Source organism: Rhinopithecus bieti, unplaced genomic scaffold, assembly GCF_001698545.2.
Source record: "Rhinopithecus bieti isolate Rb0 unplaced genomic scaffold, ASM169854v2 scaffold_13577, whole genome shotgun sequence".
Taxonomy (NCBI): domain Eukaryota; kingdom Metazoa; phylum Chordata; class Mammalia; order Primates; family Cercopithecidae; genus Rhinopithecus; species Rhinopithecus bieti.
This window is the reverse complement of record NW_016807867.1, coordinates 734,257-757,142: the sequence shown is the minus strand read 5'-3', so window position 1 is coordinate 757,142 and position 22,886 is coordinate 734,257. Positions and strand designations below refer to the sequence as shown.

Genomic DNA, 22,886 nt, shown 5'->3' with positions numbered 1-22,886 from the left:
AAAAAAATACAAAAATCTAGCCGGGCGAGGTGGCGGGCGCCTGTAGTCCCAGCTACTCGGGAGGCTGAGGCGGAGAATGGCGTAAACCCGGGAGGCGGAGCTTGCAGTGAGCTGAGATCCGTCCACTGCACTTCAGCCTGGGCGACAGAGCCAGACTCCGTCTCAAACAAACAAAAAACAAACAAACAAAAAAAGCAATAACAACTATCAAAGAAGTTTACCAACAGGCCGGGCGCGGTGGCTCAAGCCTGTAATCCCAGCACTTTGGGAGGCCAAGACCAGCGGATCACGAGGTCAGGAGATCGAGACCATCCTGGCTAACACGGTGAAACCCCGTCTCTACTAAAAGTACAAAAAACTAGCTGGGCGAGGTGGCGGCACCTGTAGTCCCAGCTACTCGGGAGGCTGAGGCAGGAGAATGGCATAAACTCCGGAGGCGGGGCTTGCAGTGAGCTGAGATCCGGCCACTGCACTCCAGCCTGGGCGACAGAGCCAGACTCCGTCTCAAAAAAAAAAGAAGTTTACCAACAAAAGTGTTTCTGCCAATGCAATTTAAGTTACTCATTTGCTGTAGTTGTTATCCTCTTAATAGCAATATCCCTTTAAAGGCAATCTCCTGTGAGGTTGTTTGATGCTCATGCGGCAAATGGGTGACTGTAGGTGTCTTTTGGGTTACGGACTCCAGGCCTTTTTGGTATTACATGTGTTACATGTTGTTTATCATTTTAAAATCCCATTCCTACATCACTTCGTTGTTGTGGTCATTCAGCTGACAGATTCCTTCATCATGCATTTATCAGTGTACCTAGTTTGTGTAAGACACTGAGCTAAGCAGAGGGGCGCCTATGCTCTCCAAGAGCTGCCATGTGGCAGAGGAGAGAGGGTATGCAATACCCAGACTCTTAATACAGCTTCTTTCTATTGTTTTAATTTTGGGGGGCACAGGGTCTTGCTCTGTCACCCAGCCTGGAGTGCAGTGGTGTGATCTTGGCTCACTGCAACCTCCACCTCCCAGGTTCAAGTGATTCTCCTGCTTCAGCCTCTCAAGTAGCTGGGATTGCTGACCATGCCCAGCTCTTCTTTTTTTTTTTTTTGAGACAGAGTCTCACTCTGTCACCCAGGCTAGAGTGCAGTGGCGCGATCTCGGCTCACTGCCAGCTCCGCCTCCTGGGTTCACGCCATTTTCCTGCCTCAGCCTCCCGAGTAGCTGGGACTACAGGTGCCCGCCACCACGCCCGGCTAATTTTTTGTATTTTTAGTAGAGACAGGGTTTCACCATGTTAGCCAGGATGGTCTCGATCTCCTGATCTCGTGATCTACCCACTTTGGACTTCCAAAGTGCTGGGATTACAGGCATGAGCCACCGCGCCCGGCATCTTTTGTATTTTTAATAGAGATGGGGTTTTGCCATGTTGGCCAGGCTGGTCTTGAACTCCTGACCACAGGTGATCTGCCCAACTTGGCATCCCAAAGTGCTGGGATTACAGGCACACACCACCATACCCAGCTAATTTTTTGTATTTTAGTAGAGATGGGGTTTCACCATGTTGGCCAGATTGGTCTCGAACTCCTGACCTCAGGTGATCCACCCACCCCAGCCTCCCAAAGTGCTGGGATTATAGGTGTGAGCCACCACCCTCAGCCTAATACAGCTTCTTAACTGGTGTGGCTGGGCAAGAGTTACAGGAGTTCCTCCTCATCTTCAGGGAGGCCTGGACAGCATTTCAGACTCTAAGCAGTGTCAGCAATTTAGCCTGGGGCTCTGAACAAATACTATCATTTTCTTCATGAACCACAATGTGGAAAAAATGTAAGGTGCTGATTACTGTAACACATATTAAAAAGTAGTACTGGAAAAGAGAGGAGAATAAGTTATGCCTGAAGTGCTTGAGAAGAGCTAGACCTAAGTAGGATTCCTACAGGCAGAAAGTAAAGGGAAGTGGAAAGTAATGATTTAAGAAAATACACACACGCTGTGATTCTGCAATCCTCCTGTTGGGAATCTATTCTAAAAACCTATACTAAATTCTAGTTCTTTCCTCCTTCACCTTCCCTCTTTTAAAAGAATATTTGTTGTTGTTACCTTTTTTGAGTCATTTGCCAAAACGCTACAGACTCAGTGGAGAAAATTGGGAAAATTCAGTGAAGCACGGGTAATATTTTGGTCTTACGGTATAGAAATTAAACCAGCAGGAGGTAAAGACATATGTCCAAAGATGTTTATTATAGCCTTGTTTGTTGTAGCAAATAACTAGAAACAACATAATTATGTCAACAGCAGAATGTTTGAATACATTATGGTATATCCATACTATGGAATGCCTGCAGCTTTTTAAAAATATTAAATCTCTATGTGTTGACCTGTAGTTGTAAAAGTAAGTTGTTTAGCAATGTGAATAGCGAGATCCATTTTTGTGAGGCAACGACTTATAAATGGGTATATGTTGATCTATGAATACTGAGGAAAGTGTAGAAGGATACACCAACCTGTTAATACTGGTTATGTGGGTAGTGGTGGTGAAGAGTGTGGTATTGGTTTGCTAATTTTTCTTTTATAAATCTCTACTGGTCTTGTTACAATGATTTTTTTTTTTTTTTTGAGACGGAGTCTCACTCTGTCTCCCAGGCAGGAGTGCAGTGGTGTGATCTTGGCTCACTGCAAGCTCCGCCTGCCGGGCTCACGCCATTCTCCTGCCTCAGTATCCCGAGTACCTGGGACTACAGGCACCCGCCACCACGCCCGGCTAATTTTTTTTGGTGTTTTTTTAGTGGAGACGGGGTTTCACCATGTTAGCCAGGATGGTCTTGATCTCTTGACCTCGTGATCCACCTGCCTCGGCCTCCCAAAGTGCTGGGATTACAGGCATGAGCCACCGAGCCCGGCCACACAGATCTTTTTAAATTGTCATTAAAGACTGGTGTTTTGGAGAAGGAGACACAAACGCTGGGGCAAGAGCGATGGGTGAGAACTGAGTGTAGTCTTGTGAAGGGGCCTCCTTGTGAAGTGTTAACTTCTTACATGATTTTATTTCTATGGAGAGGAAAATTTAGTGCATTTGAAGCTTCATCTCCTCTCTTCCTGTTCTGTATTTTTCCTTTTTTTTTTTTGAGACGGAGTCTCGCTCTGTTGCCCGGGCTGGAGTGCAGTGGCCGGATCTCAGCTCACTGCAAGCTCCGCCTCCGGAGTTTACGCCATTCTCCTGCCTCAGCCTCCCGAGGAGCTGGGACTACAGGTGCCCGCCACCATGCCCGGCTAGTTTTTTGTATTTTTTAGCAGCGACGGGGTTTCACCATGTTAGCCAGGATGGTCTCGATCTCCTGACCTCGTGATCCGCCCGTCTTGGCCTCCCAAAGTGCTGGGATTACAGGCGTGAGCCACCGCACCCAGCTATTTTTCCTTTTTAATAACCCCGTGTACTAGTCTGTTTTCACGCTGCTGATAAAGACTTACCCAAGACTTGGTAATTTATAAAGAAAAAGATGTTTAATGGACTCACAGTTCCACGGGGCTGGGGAGGCTTCGTAATCATGGTGGAAGGCAAAAGGCACGTCTTACACGGCAGCAGCAAGAGAGAAAAAATGGAAGCCAAGCAAAAGAGGTTTCCCCTTATAAAACCATCAGATCTCGTGAGACTTATTCACTACCACGAGAAGAGTATGGGGGAAACTGCCCTCATGATTCAATTATCTGCCACCAGGTCCTTCCCATAACATGTGGGAATTATGGAAGCTACAATTCAAGATGAGATTTGGGGGTACAGACAAACCATATCATCCAGTCTCAGTAGAGAAAGCTATATCCATCGGTACAAGTGGTTTGAAGGAGACTGTGGGAGAAAAGAGAGGGAAGGGGTGACCAGTCCACCTCCATCTCTATATGCTGATCCCCTCTGCAGACCAACCAGTAGGCCCAGGAAGAGACCTGTGGAAAAGTGAGCAGAGGCAAAGGACTGCGATGAGACAGTGGTGGCTGGGGAGTGGCTTCAAGGGGACACGCCGAGGTCAGCCCTCCCTCAACGCTGGAGGGAGCAGAGAGAAAAAAGGCATGCCTCTGAAAAACAGAAAAATTACATCAAGGTTGGTGTGTCGTTTCCCATTCACTGCTCCAGCACCGAGGGCCAGGAGGACTTTTGCTGTGGCTTAAGGTGATGGTGTCCCTGTGTGTGGGTGTTTCTGAAAATCTGTGTGTTTCTACAGGCAGAGAACACTGGCACTTCTTGCTATTGTCTAAGTCCATCAATAGATTTTCTTGCATGGTTTACTAATATTTGCCGGAAGCCTCATGAGTCCAATTTTCCACACTAGAGACTAGGAATAGGAATAGGAATAGCAATAGGAGCTATGCTTGAAACTCTACTTTGGGAAAGGATTCTTATTTTATAGAAATGTCAACGGAATGGAATGACTTTACAAAATTTTAAAAACCTATACTAAATTTCAGTTCTTTCCTCCTTCACCTTCCCTCTTTTAAATGAACATTTGTTGTTGTTACCTTTTTTGTGTCATTTGCCAAAGCGCTACAGACTCAGTGGAGAAAATTGGGAAAATTCAGTGAAGCACGGGTAATATTTTGGTCTTATGGTATAGAGATAGCGATGAACACTTTTCTTTAAACAGTGATGGGGTATTGTGAACTGCGGTATGCTTCTTTCCTCTTCTGCCACTTTCTACTTTTTAAAAGAAGGATGACTGTCTGACCTTCCTGTACCGGTTGTCGCAGCCCAGGCCAGCCATGGTTGCAGACAGACCGCCGGCTGGGTGCCTCCCTGCGGGTTCCCAGGCTGCCGGGCCTTCGCCGGCGCGGCCCCTTTAAGGAGGCAGACGGCGGGGCGGTCCCCGCGCTGACTGGCGGAGCTCGGAGCCACGTGGCCATCTCGGGGCTGCAGCTGTTGCTGTTGCTGCTGCCGGGGTCGGGCTGCGGCCAGGGGGTTTGGGTAGGCACAGCTGGACCCCGGGAAGGGGACGAGTCGACAGATGTGCGTGAGGAGGTCCCTGGTCGGCCTCACCTTTTGTACCTGCTACCTGGCTTCTTACCTTACCAACAAGGTGAGGGGGCGGGCGCGGGAGGCAGAGTTTGCACGTGGGAGGTTTGAGTCCGATAATCTTGCCCTGACAAACGGAGCCTCCTGCAGCTTTTTACCTCATTCTTCCTAGTGGCGATGGAGAGCGAACCTCCTCCGCGTGTGGGATGCTCTTTTAGAAATAGGATTTGTCAGCCTGTACTGTCCCTGTTTCCTGCACTGTAAAGCATGGCACATCTCCAGGGAAACAGGATTTTTGGGCTGGCCACTTCCCGGGAATTTGGTGTGGGGCTGTGTGTGCTAGTTTTAAGAGCAAGCAAGCAATTGGCTCCTGCTCTCCCGGGGAGGAAGAGTCAGAAGAAATCTGACACATCCTGCCTTTTTTTCTAAACACGCCCCTGTCCTAGAGCCCCGTGAGGTTCCAGAAGCCTTTAAATAGAAGAGATTAAGCCGTCTCCCCCTCGCACTGCTAATTCCCGAATCAATTTTTTGTACGTCTCCACTGTAAGCACTTCAGGAGATTTTCATGGAATTATTTTAAAAAATAAAACGTACATTTAGTTTTAGGTTTAAACTAATGTCATGAAATCATGAAAACCTTTTGGCGAGGAGGCAGAGAAGCAGTGGTGCCAGGCTTGGGGTTTTGTTTTGCGAGTAGTGGGAAGCTGGCTTTAGGTTTGGTACCACGCAGGGAAAGGTTGGACCCAGTAGGACCGAGTGAGCATGGCTGGTGCATTACCTGTTGGCCTGGGCTCTGGGCTGGCCCCAGCCAAAGTGGGAATACAGGGTGCAGGACCACCTGGCCCCACTGCGGGGTCTTACGGCGGGCTCCCCACCTGTTCCGCTCTTCCTCTCCCCTCTCTTCCTCTCTGGAAAAGAACCATCAACAAACAACATTTCCTTCTACCTCCTGTCCTACGGTGAATGGCTGCCTTTATATATTCAGAGAATGCTCCCCAACCCCCTTTCCTTCTCCAGTTGATTTTGTTTTATTTTATTTCATTTTTTTGAGATAGAGTCTCACTCTGTCACCCAGACTGGAGTGCAGCGATGCGATCTCGGCTCACTGCAACCTCCGCTTCCCAGGTTCGAGCGATTCTCCTGCCTCAGCCTCCCGAGTAGCTGGGGCTACAATTGTGCGCCACCACGCGGGGGCTAATGTTTGTGCTTTTAGTAGAGATGAGGTTTCACCGTGTTGTCCAGGCTGGTCTCGAACTCCTGACCTCAGGTGATCCGCCCGCCTCAGCCTTCCAAAATGCTGCGATTACAGGTGTGAACCACTGCGCCTGGCCTCCAGTTGATTTTTAGTTATGGCGATATGCCTTTGAAGGTCCATAAATGCAGCCTTCCTGGGAGGCAGTTATGGGTTTTACTTCCTGGCTCCACTTACTTGGCATTTGGAACCTTACTCTTTCTAAACCTAAGTTTCTTAACTTTAAGATGGGACAAAGCGTGCTCTTGAAAGTGCTGTGGCCGGGTGCGGTGGCTCACGCCTGCAATCCCAGCACTTGGAGAGGCTGAGGTCGGTGGATTGTTTGACGCCAGGAGTTCGAAACCAGCCTGGCCAACATGGCGAAACCCCGTCTCTACTAAAAATACAAAAATTAGCCAGGTGTGGTGGCAGACGCCTATAATTCCAGCTACCCAGGTGGCTGAGGCAGGAAAATCACTTGAACCTGGGAGGCGGAGGTTGTAGTGAGCCGATTTCGCACTCCAACCTGGGCAACAGAGCGAAACTCCATCTCAAAAAAAAAAAAAAGAAAGTGTTGTTGTGAGAGTTAGTGGAAATGATGTTGGCCAGGCACAGTGGCTCAGGCCTGTAATCCGAGCACTTTGGGAGGCTGAGGTGGGCGGATCACCTGAGATCGGGAGTTTGAGGCCAGCCTGGTAGATATGGTGAAACCCCATTTTGACTAAAAACACAAAAATTAGCTGGGCGTGGTGGCGGGCGCCTATAATCCCAGCTACTCGGGAGACTGAGGCATGAGAATCACTTGAGCCAGGGAGGCGGAGGTTGCAGTGAGCAGAGATCAGGCCACTGCACTGCAGCCTGGGCAACAGAGTGAGACTTCATCTCAGCAAAAGAAAGGATGTTTGTAAGGTAGGTGGCCTAGTGCTTGCCATTGTAGCAAACTATAAGGTAAGTGGTCCTTACTCTGGAAGAAAAGAAAAGACAATCTTTTGTTTATACTGTGACAGTAATTAATAACTTTTAACAGATTTGTTTTCTTCTCATGGGACAAGTAGCTAAACTAAAGGAAGATTTTTTTTTTTTTTTTTGTAGCACCTACTGAGGAATTTGGGAATTTGTGAAATCTCTGGATTTTTCAATTTAACTATTCTAATTTGTCTAGTGAACCTGATGGACATAATGATAAAATTTTACTTTAAAACAAAATAACTTTTCTTTTATTTCCATATAATCATTAGAAGGGGTAGATTAACACATCTGTCATGAAAGCCCGTGAGCCATGGCATTGGTTAGATAAAAAACATTTTATCTAAGCAAAAAAAAGCAGACAAATAGCATTTAGTTCATAGAAATTTATGCCCCTCTCTGGATGTACATTTTCTTTCTTTCTTCCTTTCTTTCCTTTCTTTCTTTCTTTCCTTTCTCTCTCTCTCTCTTTCTTTTCTTTTCTTTCGACACAAGCTCACTCTGTCACCCAGGCTGCAGTGCAGTGGTGCAATCTCAGCTCACCACAACCTCCGCCTACCGGATTCAGGTGATTCTAGTGCCTCAGCCTCCCGAGTAGCTGGGACTACAGGCGTGCACCACCATGCTGGGCTAATTTTTATATTTTTAGTAGAGATGGGGTTTCGTCATGTTGGCCAGACTGGTCTCGAACTCCCGACCTCAGATGATCTGCCCACTTCAGCCTCCCAAAGTGCTGGGATTACAGGCATGAGCCACCACGCCTGGCCTGGATGTACATGTTCATTTGTGGTACTTTTACAAAATTTTTTGGAGCCCCATGGCATTTTATAAATTTTTGTCTGCTTTTTGAGACAGGGTCTTCTTCTGTCACCCAGGATGGAGTGCAGTGGTGCAATCATGGCTCACTATAACCTCTGCCTCCCAGGTTCAAGCGATCCACACACCTCAGCCTCCTCAGTAGCTGAGACTATAGGCACGTGCCACCATGCCTGGCTAATTTTTGTATTTTTTTTTTTTTATAGAGACGAAGTTTTGCCATATTGCTCAGGCTAGTTTTTAACTCCTGGGCTCAAGCAATCTGCCCACTTTGCCTTCGCCTCCCAAATGCTGGGTTTACAGGTATGAGCCACCGTGCCCAGCCAACAAATTTAATAAAAAAGACAAAATACCTTCCATGTGTATAATGCGTCTAGGTGTTAGATTAAATTAAACAAAATTGTTTGGTTCCAAGAATATATAATCTGAATAATCGAAATCATAGCTGACCACAGGCCCTGAGAATGTAAATACGATGGTTTGGAATGCTTTGGCTTGGGGATGTTGGGAAGTGTCAGAACTAGTGGAAAGAGTAGGTCAAGAACAGCTTTTGTTTATTCTGTGACAGTAATTTATAACTTTTAATAGATTTGTTTTCTTCTCATGGGACAAGTAGCTAAAGGAAGATTTTTTTTTTTTTTTTTTTTTTTTTGTTACACCTTCTACAAAATTTTTTTTTTTTTTTAATTTTTTTTTTTTTCTGGGGAAAATAAGTTAAAGGAAATTTTTTTTTTTTTTTTTTTTTTTTTTTTGGTAGCACCTACTCAGGAATTTGTGAATTTGTGAAATCTCTGGTTTTTTCAATTTAACTATTCTAATTTGTGTAGTGACAAATTAGTGGCAGGAAAGAAGGGGAGACAAAGGAGATTGTCCACAGAGGGAGGAGGAGGTGAGCTCGAGAGTGGAGGAGAGGAGATGGGAGAGCCAGGGAGGTTGTACATTATGAGACCATGGTGAGGAACTTTATATCTCTTGGAAGCTTGAGCCTTTTATGGCCATTGTTTCATCTTCTCAACCAGGACGGTGATGTTCCCTTCTGGCAATCAAGCTCAGGGGGTCTGCTTGGACCAATTAGAGGCCAACTGGGAAGAAATCTGCAGTGGATACCCCATGAGCATATTCATTCTACTATGAGCATATTCTACCATGAGCATATTCTATCATGAGCGTATTCTACTATGAGCATATTCTACTATGAGCATATTCTACTATGAACATATTCTACCATAAGCATATTCTACCATGAGCATATTCTACTATGAGCATATTCTATTATAAGCATATTCTACTCTAACGTGGCAGAGAGCATGTAATTTCTCTGCCACATTAATTTTCTTTTGAATTAGTGAAGATTTTTTTTTTTGTCTAAAGTGGAGGATGCTCTCTTCTCGTTTTTTGAAGCTTCCATTTCAGTTTATTTCCATATTCCTTAGTGTAATTTTCTCCTTCAGCCGTTCCTCTATTTATTTGTAGAAAGAAAATTCTTTTGAAAAAATCTTATATAGCTCATTCTGACCCCTTCTGTTGTTTGAAAGAATGGCCGATATTTGTTAGAAATTTGAAGCAGCAAGTGTGCTGTCAAAGGAAGCTGCCCTAGGTAGGGAGGGAGGAGAAAGCACCACACCCTTGAGCTCTGGCTTGGTGGCCTGGGCTGGCCCAGGCTGATGACATGTTCCTCTGTCCTTTGGGAGGTTCCAGCTGTCATCAGGCCCTAGGCAACCAGCTGTCCTTCTTCCCTTCATAGCAATTGAGCCTTCAGCTCAAAGGCAAAGTTCATTTCTGATCTGGACAAGTGGTTGGCATTTGTAAAATACAAATAATTTATTAAATTAATAAATACTAAAACCTCAGTGAAAATAAATGGGTAAACGGCAGAAGTAGACAATTCACTGAAAAAAGAGATACAAGGCCGGGCACGGTGGCTCACGCCTGTAATCCCAGCACTTTGAGAAGCCAAGACAGGTGGATCATCTGAGGTCAGGAGTTCAAGAGTAGCCAAAAATTAGCCAGACATGGTGGTGCGCACCTGCAGTCATGGCTACTTGGGAGGCTGAGGCAAGAACACTGCTTGAACCGGTAGGCAAAGGTTGCAGTGAGCCAAGATTGCATCATTACATTCCAGCCTGGGCGACGGCGAGACTCTATCTCAAAAAAAAAAAAGAGTTGCAAGTGGATAATAAACATAAGAAATTTGCTTACATACCTTTCAACAGCTCCAATTTTTTTTTTTTTTTTTTGAGACAGTCTTGCTCTGTTGCCAAGGCTGGAGTGCGGTGGTGTGATCTTGGCCCACTGCAACCTCTGCCTCCCAGGCTCAAGTGATCCTGTCACCTCAGCCTCCCAAGTAGCTGGGACTACAGGCTTGCACAACCATGTCCAGCTAATTTTTGTATTTTTTGTCAAGATGGGGTCTCACCCTGTTGCCCAGGCTGGTCTTCAACTCCTGGGCTCAAGTGATCCTTCTGCCTTGGCCTCCCAAAGTGCTGGGATTACAGGTGTGAATAGCTCCCAAATTGCTCCTTCTCTTTCCTCAAGAACCTCATTGCTAGGGCTTTGCTGTTCAATCCAATAGCATTTTGTCTGAACAACACTTCTCAGTGATGTGAGGAATTGCCAGAAGGGGACAGCAATTAGGACCTTGATTCCATTTGTCATAGATTTCTTTTTTCTCTGTTCTTTAGCAAGGTGAGGCAAGAGTTTCAGGATCTTTGATTTCGCCCAGTATGTAGGCCAAAGCTAAGCACACAATAAACTAAACATTTATTGTCGTAATGAAGTTTGTTAAGGGTATTTCAGGCCATGACTCAGATGCTCACTTAATCCTTTCCTTTTCTCCATATGAGAATAAAAATATCAGAAAAGTAGGGAGGAACATATTGAATTATGTAGTAAATAGATTTCAAGGAAGAAGAGGAAGTGTAGAACAACGCATAGGCAGTTAGCCATAATTGTGGCATTTAGGAGCTCAAACAAGGAGAATTCTGTGTGGACTAATCCGTGGGAAAAAAGAAGATACATAAACTTGCCCAACACCAGTCCACTCCATTTTTTTAGAGCATGTGAAGGATCAGTAGAGTCCTTGCCTAAAGCCATTTGAAGGTTTTAGACTAAAAAAACAAATTCTTGGTGGTCAATAATAGGAAAAAAATGGAAAAGATACCCAGAAGGATGAAACACAATTCCTTCACTCATAAAGTGCTGTAAATTCAATTATTATCCATAAATATGCATAAGAGAAATAGAAATTGACCTTGAGGTGGTTTTAAAAAAGTCCGTAACATGCTAAAACACAGCAAAAACTATAACTCCTATGCAGAATTAGTCTGAAAAAATCATTTAATGCAAACAACATACAAAATCCTAAGATGCAGAATTAGTTTGAAAAAAAAATCATTGAATACAAAAGACATACAAAACCCCAAAAATTGAAGGACAACAAAGGAAAGAAAGACTAGGATGTGGTTTTACTTGAAGAGAAACAAAGGATTGGATTTTTAGGTAAACTGGACCATAGATAAAGTGGATACCCTGAGAAAACAGACTGTGTCCGGGGACTTGTCTGAATGACTCTGGGGCTGCTACAGTTACACTGTGACATTTCTGGCATCTGGTAAGGTGCTGAGTGTTCCAACATCTGTAACATCAGACCCAGCTGCTGTGCTTCCCTGTTTGCTCATGATGCCAGCTGCATTTCACCAATTAAAAGACAGCCAGGCTTCTGGCAGCGCTGGGAAAAAGCGGCTCAATCTCTTTTTTCTTTTCTTTCTTTCTTTTTTTTTTTTTGAGATAGACGCTCACTTTGTTGCCCAGGCTGGAGTGCAGTGGCACGATTTCCACTCACTGCAACCTCTGCCTCCTAGGTTCAAGCGATTCTTCTGCCTCAGCCTCCTGAGTACCTGGGACTACATGTGTGCATCACCACGTCTGGCTAATGTTTGTGTTTTTAGTAGAGACGGGGTTTCACCATATTGGCCAGGCTGGTCTCGACCTCCTCACCTTGTGATCCACCTGCCTCGGCCTCCCAAAGTGCTGGGATTACAGGCGTGAGCCACCATGCCCAGCCGGCTCAATTTCTTTAGTATGACTTAGGAGGTCATTTGTTTGCCCAGTTTGTGATTTTGATGAGAACAATGGCCTTTTTAAAACTTGAATTTACCTAGGTTATGTGGTTATGTGGTTATGTTTCTTTAATAGAAATGTCTTTGATTATATGGTTTGTCAATTTTCTATCATTTGAAATGTGCAATAATTTGGTGTTTGTTTTTCAGTATGTGCTGTCTGTCTTGAAATTTACCTACCCTACATTATTCCAGGGGTGAGTATCCTCTTTGCTCTTTATGTACATTTTTAGGAAATGTCCAACCAACATCATTCTTTGAAATAGTTTTAATAACTGCATAGATTTTTTTTTTTTTGGCAAATAGACATATTGTAAGATATTTAGCCACCTTATTAACAGACATTTATGTTCCATTTTGGGGGTATGAAAACAATGTTACTAGAGATTTTTGTGTTCAAGTCTGCCAAGTTTCCAACTATTTCTTTGGGATTGATTCCTACATAAGAAATTTGGGTTAGGCTAGGCATGGTGTCTCATTACTATAATCCCAGCACTTTGGGAGGCTGAGGCAAGAGGATTGTATGAGGCCAGGAGTTCGAGACCAGTTTGGGCAACATAGCAAGATGCTGTCTCAAAAAAAAAAAAAGAAAAGAAAAAACTGGCTAACCATATGCAGAAAATGAAACTGGACCCCTATGTCTCACCATATACAAAATTAACTCAGGATGGATTAAAGACTTAAATTTAAGATCTCAAACTCTAAAAATCCTAGAAGAAAACCTAGGAAATAGTTTTCTGGACATTGTCTTAGACAAATAATTTATGGTAAGTCCTCAAAAGCAAATACAACAAATACAAAAATTGACAATTGGTACCTTATTAAACTAAAGACTTTCTGAACAGCAAAAGAAACTATTAACAGAGTAAAGAGATAGCCTACAGAATGGGAGAAAATATTTGCAAACTATGTATCCGACAGAGGACTAATATCCACAATCTATAAGGAACGTAAATAAATCAACAAGAAACAAACTAAATAATTCCTTTAAAAGTAGGCAAGGTCCACGAATAGACACTTCTCAAAACAAGATGTGCAAGTGGCCAACATATGAAAAAATGCTTAACATGACAAATCATCAGAGAAATGCAATTCAAAACCACAATGAGACACCACCTCATACCAGTCAGAATGGCTGTTATTAAAAAGTCAAAAAATGGCTGGTGTGGTGGCTCACGCCTGTAATCCCAGCACTTTGGGAAGCCAAGGTGGGTGGATTACCTGAGGTCAGGAATTCAAGACCAGCCTGACCAGCATGGTGAAACCCCATCTCTACTAAAAATACAAAAAAATTAGCCAGGCATAATGGCGCATGCCTGTAATCCCAGCTACTTGGGAGGCTGAGGCGGGAGAATGACTTGAACCTGGGAGGCGGAGGTTGAGTGAGCGGGAGGTTGGAGTGAGCCGAGCTCGCACCATTGTACTCCAGCCTGGGCAACAAGAGCGAAAATCTGTCTAAAAAAAAAAAAAGGCAAAAAATAACATGTTAGCAAAGTTTTGGAGAAAAGGAAATGTTTATACACTGTTGGTAGGATTGTGAATTAGCTTAACCCCTATGGAAAGCAGTTTGGAGACTTCTAAAAGAATGAAAACTAGAATTACAATTTGACTCAGCAATCCCATTACTGGGTATATACTCAAGGAAAATAAATTACTCTACCAAAAATGTACCTACACTCACATGTATTTTATCACAGCACTATTCATAACAGCAAAGACAAGGAATCAACTTAGGTGCCCATCAACAGTGGATTGGATAAAGAAAATTTGGTATATATGTATATATGTGTGTATATGTATGTATATATATACTGTGGAATACTACACAGCCGTAAAAAAGAGCACAATTACATCCTTAGCAGCAACATGTATGCAGCTGAAGGTCATTATCCTAAGTGAATTAACATAGAGAAAACCAAATACTGCATGTTTTTACTTGTAAATGGCGGCTGAACATTGGGTACACATGGACATAAAGATGGAATGGTAGCTACTGGGGATTCCGCAAGGGGAGAGTTAGGGAGAAACGTCAGTAAGGATTGAAAAACCACCTATTAGGTACTGTGTTCACTGGGTGACAGGCCTCTGTTGAGGCCGAAACCAGCATCACACAATGTACCCGTGTAGCAAATCTGCACATGCACCCCTTGAATCTTAAAAAAAAAAAAAAGAAAATTAGCTGGGCATGATGACATGAACCTGTAGTCTCAGCTACTCAGGAGGTTGAGACAGGAGGATTGTTGGACCCCAAGAGTTAGAGGCTGCGGTGGGCTGTGATCTTACCGCTGAACTCCAGTTTGGGTGACAAAGTGGGATCCTGTCTCTAAAAAAAAAAAAAAATTAATTAATTTGGGTTAAAGTGCATGAACTTCTTTAGTATTCTCCTTGAATATTAACATATTCTTTTCCAAAAATGTTTGACCAATTGACATTGCCACCCAGCCTCTACATGAACGTTTCGATAATATTGTGCTCAAACTGTGATTCTCTTTGCTGATTTCATGAGCAAAAGGTGTATTGTTTTGTCGTATAATTTTTTAGGTTATTCATCAAGTTGGACAATTTTCTTATGCATATTATCCACTTGTATCTCTTTTCCAGTGAATTGTCTAGTTGTGCCTTTTATCCGTTTATTTTCATTGAGGTTTTAGTGTTTTTCTTATTAATTTAATAAATTCTTTATATTTTAATGAGCTCAATCTGTTGTCCATTATGTTTTTGGAAATAATTTTTGCAATTTGTTCTTTGCCTTTCAATTTGTTTATAATTATTTCGATTATTTAAATATTTTTTATGTGGTCAAATATATTGACTGTTTCTTTCATGATTGCTTCCATTGCTTTTGTTTTTTTCTTCTCCATCATAAAACCATTTAGATATTCACCTATATTTCATTAAAACTTTATTCATCATTGTCAGTTTAATTTAGTGTATGGTGCAATGTGAAGACATTGTCCCTCCCCCAGTAGTTAACTAATATATACTGGCCTCATTTATTCTGTAGGCCTTTCTTTTGCCTTATTCCCAAAGGCATAATCATCATTTAGATATTCACCTATATTTTCTTAAAGCTTTATTCAAGCTTTAATTGTTGACAGTTTAATTTAGTGTATGGTGCAATGTAAGGAAATTGTCCCTTCCCCAGTAGTTAACTAATTTATACTAGCCTCATTTATTGTGTAATCCTTCCTTTCGCCTTATGTCCAAAGGCATAATAATCTGTATATGTTTGTTAATATCATATACAGACTGTCCCAACTTAACGACGGTTGGACTTAAATTGTTTGACTGTACGATGATGTGAAAGCAATATGCTTTCAGTAGAAACCATACTTAAGCTTTTGAGTTTTGCTGTTTCCCAGGCTAGCGATATGCCATACAATACTCTCCCCTGGTACTGGGCAGTAGTAGCAAGTGGTGAGCTGCAGCTCTTAGCCAGCCACGCTAATATAAATGTTCTGAACATGTTTATGGTAAGTAGGCCAAGCTCTGGTGTTCAGCAGGTCATGTGTATTCAATGCTCTTTCAGTTATGACGTTTTTAACGTATGATCAGTTTGTTGGGATATAACCCCACTGTAAGTTGAAGAGCATCTGTATAAAGTCATTTTTTGTCTGGGCACAGTGGCTCACACCTGTAACCTCAGCACTTTGGGAGGCCAAAGTGGGAGGATCTCTTGAGGTCGGAAGTTTGAGACCAGCTTGGCCAACATGACGAAACCCTGTCTCTACTAAAAATACAAAAATTAGCCAGGTGTGATGGTGAGCATCTGTAATCCCTGCTACTTGGGAGGCGGAGGCACGCAAATTGCTTGAACCCAGGAAGCGGAGGTTGCAATGAGCTGAGATCATGCCATTGCACTTCAATCTGGGCAACAATGTGAGACGGTCCCAAAAATAAAAGATTTTTTTAAAAGTCATTTTCTAAAGTCTCTTTTTGGGTATGTGTTCGTCAGTTTTGATGTTAAGGGACTAGTGCTGAATTGGTTTCATTATTAAACCATTTAAATATGTAGTAGAGCCAGCCGTCCCTCATTCTTCTTCTTTTAAAAAAATGTTCGTTATATTATCACCACTATGTTATTTCAGGTGAACTTTAAAATACTTTATCAAGCTCCTCCCTAATATTTCATAGCAAACACGTTTGTTTGTTTTTGTAGAGGCAGGCTCCCTCTCTGTCACGCAGGCTGGAGTACAGTGGCATGATCATAGTTCTCTGCAGCTTTGAACTCCTGGCCTCAAGCGATCCTCCCGGGATTACAGGCGTGAGCCACTGTGCCCGGCCTCATAGCAAAAGTTTTAAAGTATCTTCTGTGATTATGGGTATTTTAGTCAATAAAGCTGGGATACCGGTTTCTTTCTTACAGAGAAGCAAGCATGTTTTGGTTCTGATTGTCTTTCCACATCTCTAAAGGTAGAGGGACTGATGGAATGTGCGTAGGAAAGGGTGATCTCTATGCTTGGATTGCCATTCTCCTCCCTGTCCTTGGATGAGACAGACTGAATGCACCTCCCCCATAGAATGTAAGATCTACAAAGGCAGGAATTTTGATTTATCCATTTTGTCACTGGCGTATTCCCAGTGCCTAGAACAATGCCTGGTGTCTGGTAGGGCAGAGCAACGTATTCTGCAGATGCCTGGGGTACATCAGTGAAGAAAACAGATCCCTGCCCTCATGGAGCTTGCTTTTTAAATTCCATCTGTTCCTTAAATTCACCTGCAGTGAATGGTTACCCTCCATTTAACTGCACAATTCAGAACCTGGGAGTGATTCTTGTTTCCTTTGTCTCCTTCATCCTCAACATCCGGTTAACCACCAGGGCCTCCTAGACATCTTCAGAATCTGTCCACTTTCTTCGTCCATCTTGCCCCTTTCCAAGCCACTGTCTTCTCTCCAATTACTGTAAAAACTCCTAACTTACTTCTTTGCCCCTAGTCTTGCTTCTCAGAAACATTCCCTCCCTTGTAAAGAGAGGGAGTTTCCCCAAATGTAAATGGGACAGGGTCACTCCCATGCCTGGAAGCCTTCATTGAGTCGCCAGTTTGAAGTCCCAGCTCCTTATGATTGACGTGGTCCTTTAGGATCATCCCCTTCTCTCCAGGGTCAGCTCTTGCTACCCTCTCTCCAATGTTCCAGTGCTAGGGTCCAGACCAATTGAACTTCTCCAAGAAGCTTTGAATGAAGCCATTGTCTCTCTCACTTCTGAGCCTTTGTCCCTTCCGGATCTTCTGCTTTGAACGTGCTTCGGGTTTTTGCACAAATTTATTCTCTCTAGGAAGTCTTACCCACTCACTAGACTAGGTTAGTTTCCTTCAGTAGAGTGGCTTATAGTACCTGGTATACTTCGTTTTAGGGCTTCACGCACTTTGTTGTAATTATTGATTAATTACCTTACTTTCACTAGTTTGGGGTTTCTCAACCTTGGAATGACATTCCAGCACTGATATTTTGAGTTGGATGATTATTTGCAGTGGGGACGGCCCTGCACATTGTAGGATGTTTAGCAGCATCCCTGGCTTCTACTGGCTAGATTCCAGTGGCATACCTTCTGCTCCTCTCCCCAGCTGTGACAACCAAACATTTGTCTAGACACTGCCAAATGTCCCCTGGAGGGGAAGATTGCCTGGTTGAGAATCACTGTGCTAGACCAAACTGTTTGAAGGCAGGACCCACATTTAGTGTGTTCTGCTTGGCTGGGTCAGTGAAACTTCACACAGGATATATGCAAACTGGGTGTTATAGGCTGAGCAGGTGTTCACCACAGACAAAGAGATGGGAAGAACATTATGGGGCAAGAAGATGGCACACCTGGACTCCTAGAAGTATGACATGACCTGGCATGTTCCCACGGCTGTGGGCCATCGGGTGTGGCTGGAATGTGGCTGCACACAGCAAACAGACAGGAGCTAACCCTGGAGAGGGGCGGGTGCAAGTCCCAAAGGACTTGCTGTGTCACATCCAAGTGACTTTGTCCTTTAGGCCAGAGTTCTCCACCGTGATGTCACAACACATGGGTGTGTGGTGGTCATAGTCACTTCCGAGGTGAGGTGTCTCAAGTCATTTATCTTGAAAAACAAGGTTTTGAAATTTATGAATGACTCAAGTAAAATAAAAAAGCAATTAGAGCAAGCAACTGTCCCTCTCACTCATTTGGCATTCTGATGTGCTTTCTGCATTGGGAGGGGGAGGGGTGTTTGTGACCTGTGCTGCCCCTGCACTGTGCATGCTGGGGGCTGTGTCTCAGGTGAGCTTCATGACCTAGGAGTGTGTTGTAGGCAGAAAAGAGGCTGAGGGTTGCTGCCTATGGCACCAGGAAGAATCATCTGTTTTTAAAACAAGCAAGTAGCACAATTAAATTCGCATTTTAGGACAAACCCTTTGGCTGCAAAGTAAAGAATGGTTGGCGGGCAACCTTGGAAGAGGGGGACCAGTTAAGGGACTAATGCCGTGAGCCAGGCATGAGATGATGAGAGCCTGAATTGAGACGGAGGCAGGAGGGTTGGTGGGGAGGGAAGACTTCAGATTTGAATGCTGTTATGGGGATAAATAAAATCAGTAGGATATTGTGCTTAGACGAGGGAGGTGAAGGCCGAAGAGGTGAGGTGGAATGCCACCTAGGTTTCTGGTTTGGCTGATTAGGAATAGGGAGGATGATTTGAGGGAGAGGTTCAGGGTGATGATTTAGGCATGTTATCACTGGGAGCTTGGCAGGGAGGATGGGAGGGGGCTGAGGGTTGAAACGGTTGGGCACAGTGTATAACTATTCAGTTGATGGACACTGGAAGCCCAAACCTCACCTTTGCTTACTATATCCATGTAACAAACCTGCAAATATACCCCCAAATCTATGAATAATAACAATAATAACAATAATAATCATCATTGAGAGCTTGTGGGAGATCATTGTGGCAGCATCCAGGTGAGAATGGGGATTTGGGAATCATCAAAGTAGAGGCAGTGGGAGAAGCAGTGACTATGAGCGAGGCCGTTCAGGAAAAGTCTAGAATAAGAGGAGAAGAGGTCAGGCGTGGTGGCTCACACCTGTAATGCCAGCACTTTGGGAGGCTAAGGCAGGTGGATCTTGAGGTCAGGAAATCGAGACCACCCTTGCTAACAGGATAAAACTCCGTCTCTACTAAAAATACAAAAAATTAGCCAGGCGTGGTGGCACGCGCCTATAGCCCCAGCTACTCAGGAGGCAGAGGCAGGAGAATCGCTTGAACGTGGGAGGCGGGGGTTGCAGTGAGCCAAGATTGCACCATTGCACTCCAGCCTGGGTGACGGAGCGAAACTCCTTCTCAAAAAAAAAAAAAAGAAAGAAAACAAGAGGAGAAGAATGTCAATGTCAGTACTTGCTGGACAGCTGGACTCAAGGGAATAGTAGAGATTGAGAAGGAAAGTCTGAGAAATGGGATAATTGGGAGAGAGTGGGAGAAAAGAGTAGTAAACAGAGTTGAACGTGTCTCTTTGTGTCAGTCAGCAGATCTGCTGGGGCTGGATGGTGTTGGAGACTGTAGCACTCTATGAAATTCACATTGCCTCTTGTCCTTTCCAGGTGGCAGACACTCATTGGTGGACTTTTGCTTCATGTGTCCTGGAAACTGGGCTGGGTAGAGATCAACAGCAGTTCAAGGTATAACCTCTCTGTGCTGGACTCATGCATGATTCACACTCTGCTTCCTTTTGATATTGTATAATTTCATATGATGTTACACTGGAAACACGGAGGTTTATTTATTTACTTATTTATTTATTTTTGAGACAGAGTCTTGCTCTGTCTCCCAGGCTGGGGTTCAGTGGCATGATCTTGGCTTACTGCAACCTCCGCCCCCCAGGTTCAAGCAATTCTCGTGCCCCAGCCTCCCGAGTAGCTGGGATTACAGGCACACACCACCATGCCTGGCTAATTTTTGTATTTTTAGTAGAGACGGGGTTTCACCATGTTGACCGGGCTGGTCTTGAACTCCTGACCTCAAGTGATTCACCTGCTTTGACCTCCCAAAATGCTAGGATTACAGGCGTGAGCCACTATGCCTGGCCTACACAGAGGTTTGTTTGAGTTGTTTGCTCTCTTAGTTCCCTTCTAACTGTGAGGTTTAGTGATTTTATTTTCAGATAAAATTCGAATAGTATTTTCCTGGGTAATAATGCCACTAATATAGTATTACCTGATACATTGATGTAGTGTGGGGGAAAAAGTTAATTGAGATACGTATTTTATAATGTCAAATTAATTTTGCTTTGTTTTAGATCATAGGATATGATGAATGAAATTATATTAGCTTAAAACATTTTTTTAGTAAATTTCTTATTTTAAATTATTTCTGGCTGGGCATGGTGGCTCATGCCTGTAATCCCAGCACTTTGGGAAACCAAGGCAGGAAGATCACTTGAGCTCAAGAGTTTGAGACCAGCCTGGACAACATAGGGAGACCCCACCTCTACAAAAATAATAAGAAAAATATTAACCAGGTGTGGTGCGTGCCTGTGTTCCCTGCTACTCGGGAGACTGAGGAGGGAGGATCACCTGAGCCTGGGAGGTCAAGGCTATAGTTTGCCATAATTACACCACAGCACTGTAGCCTGAGCCACAGCAGGAGACTGTGCCTCAAAAAAAATTCTTACCTATAGAAAAGTTAGAATGATATAATGAACTCCTCTACCCATTACTCAGATTTCCTTATGATTATTATTATTATTTTGAGATGGAGTTTTGCTCTTGTTGCCCAGGCTAGAGTGCAATGGCACAATCTCAACTCACCGCAACCTCTGCCTCTTGGGTTCAAGCGATTGTCCTGCCTCAGCTTCCCGAGTAGCTGGGATTACAGGCACCAGCCACCATACCTGGCTAATTTTGTATTTTTAGTAGAGATGAGATTTCTCCATGTTGGTCAGGCTGGTCTCAAACTCCCGACCTCAGGTGATCTGCCCACCTCGGCCTCCCAAAGTGCTGGGATTTACAGGTGTGAGCCACTGTGCCCGGCGATTCCCTTATTTTATCACGCCTTTCTTATCATTTTCTCTTGATGTACTGTGCATATATGTATATGTGTATGCATACATACGTATATAAATATATAAACATTTTTTTTCCTGAACTTTTTGAAAGTAAGTTGTAGATTTGACAGGAAATGTCTCTTTTCTTTACTTCTGAATTCTTTAGGGTATTTTTCCTAAGAGCAAGGACATTCTCTTACAAGACTGCAATAAAATTATCAAAATCGGGGAGATATTAACATTGATACAATACTATTATCCCACTTAAAGACCATATTTTGCCAGTTATCTCAATAGTATCCTTTATAGCCCTCCACTCCAAAATTCTAGTCCGGGGTCCAATCCAGATCACACAATACGTTAGTTGTTATGATTCTATTAAAACAGCCTTTTAAATATGTTTAAAAGAAATTTAGGCCGAGTGCAGTGGCTCACACCTGTTATCCCAGCACTTTGGGAGGCCGAGGCAGGTGTATCACTTGAGGTCAGGAGTTCGAGACCAGCCTGACCAACATGGTGAAACCCCATCTGTAATAAAAATACACAATTAGCCAGGTGTGGTGGCGCATGCCTGTAATTCCAGCTGAGGCAGGAGAATCACTTGAACCCAGGAGGCAGTGATTGCACCACTGCACTCCAGCTTGGGAGACAGAGCGAAACTCCGCCTCAAAAAAAAAAAAAAAAAAAAAGAAAGAAAAATTTTAAAGATGATGACATTATCTAGCCAAAACTGTAATCCAAATTGGTTATCTACTCCTGCCTCACCTAGATATCCTCCTGATTCTTTGAGAACATTCTTCCTATCCTGAAATGATGCACAAAGTGAAAAGAAAACTAAGTTAAGGTTAATATGAATAAAGTAAACATCCCAGCTGAATGAGCAGGCCAAGTCATTCACCTTGTGATGACTCTGCCCAGCTTCTCCATTAATCAGATTAACTGCTTAATTGTTAAGTCACTCCTTTGTTTGGCACTCTGGAGAAGATTTGAGAACATGTTCAGGGTAATATTAATAATTTTGGCTTTTCGACCAGGTGTGGTGGCTCATGCCTATAATCCCAGCACTTAGGGAGGCTGAGGCAGGAAGATCACTTGAGGTGACCAGCCTGGCCAACATGGTGAAACCCCCTGTCTACTCAAAATATAAAAATGAGCCCAACATGGCTACTTGGGAGGCTGAGGCAGGAGAATCGCTTGAGCCAGGGAGGCAGAGGTTGCAGTGAGCTGAGATCATGCCACTGCACTCCAGCCTGGGTGACAGAGTGAGACCCTGTCTCAAACGAAGAAAAAAGAAAAAAGAATAATAATTTTGGCTTCCCCTGAAAATTTAAAACCAGGGAACAAAAAACTAGTATTAAGAAGTTTTATGAAGGAGAGATCCTGGGAACATAGGTGTACATTAATGTACCTGACCATATTATATCATAATCCATATCCAGAAGGAATATTCCACACAGTATGCTTAGCTAATCCAAAGGAGAAGTTCATTAAGTCACAATTTTGCATTTTCATGGTATAGTATCCTTAATTGGATGAAATAAAGATACTTTTGGGATTCTATATTTATATTAAGCACAAGTCTTACTAAATACTCCATTGTTATGGTGGATAGTTCAGTAAGAATTGGGCTTCAGGCCGGGCGTGGTGGCTCAAGCCTGTAATCCCAGCACTTTGGGAGGCCGAGGCGGGCGGATCACAAGGTCAGGAGATCGAGACCATCCTGGCTAACATGGTGAAACCCCGTCTCTACTAAAAAGTACAAAAAACTAGCCAGG

General features: G+C 43.6%; 1 protein-coding gene across 7 annotated transcripts in view; it reads left to right on the top strand.

Annotated features, from left to right (window-relative positions):
- The first annotated feature begins 4,863 nt into the window (after positions 1–4,863).
- The window catches only part of SLC35D4 (solute carrier family 35 member D4), a 152,376-nt gene continuing 134,353 nt past the window's right edge, over positions 4,864–22,886 (top strand). For all 7 annotated transcript variants that reach the window (XR_001887657.1, XM_017883987.1, XM_017883991.1 and 4 more), the window contains exons 1-3: positions 4,864–5,046; positions 12,264–12,310; positions 19,670–19,747. Coding sequence is in view for 6 of the 7 variants with exons in the window: in XM_017883987.1 (XP_017739476.1) it covers positions 4,975–5,046; positions 12,264–12,310; positions 19,670–19,747 (197 nt within the window). In the remaining variant the exon portion in view is untranslated. The remainder of the gene's footprint in view (positions 5,047–12,263; positions 12,311–19,669; positions 19,748–22,886) is intronic.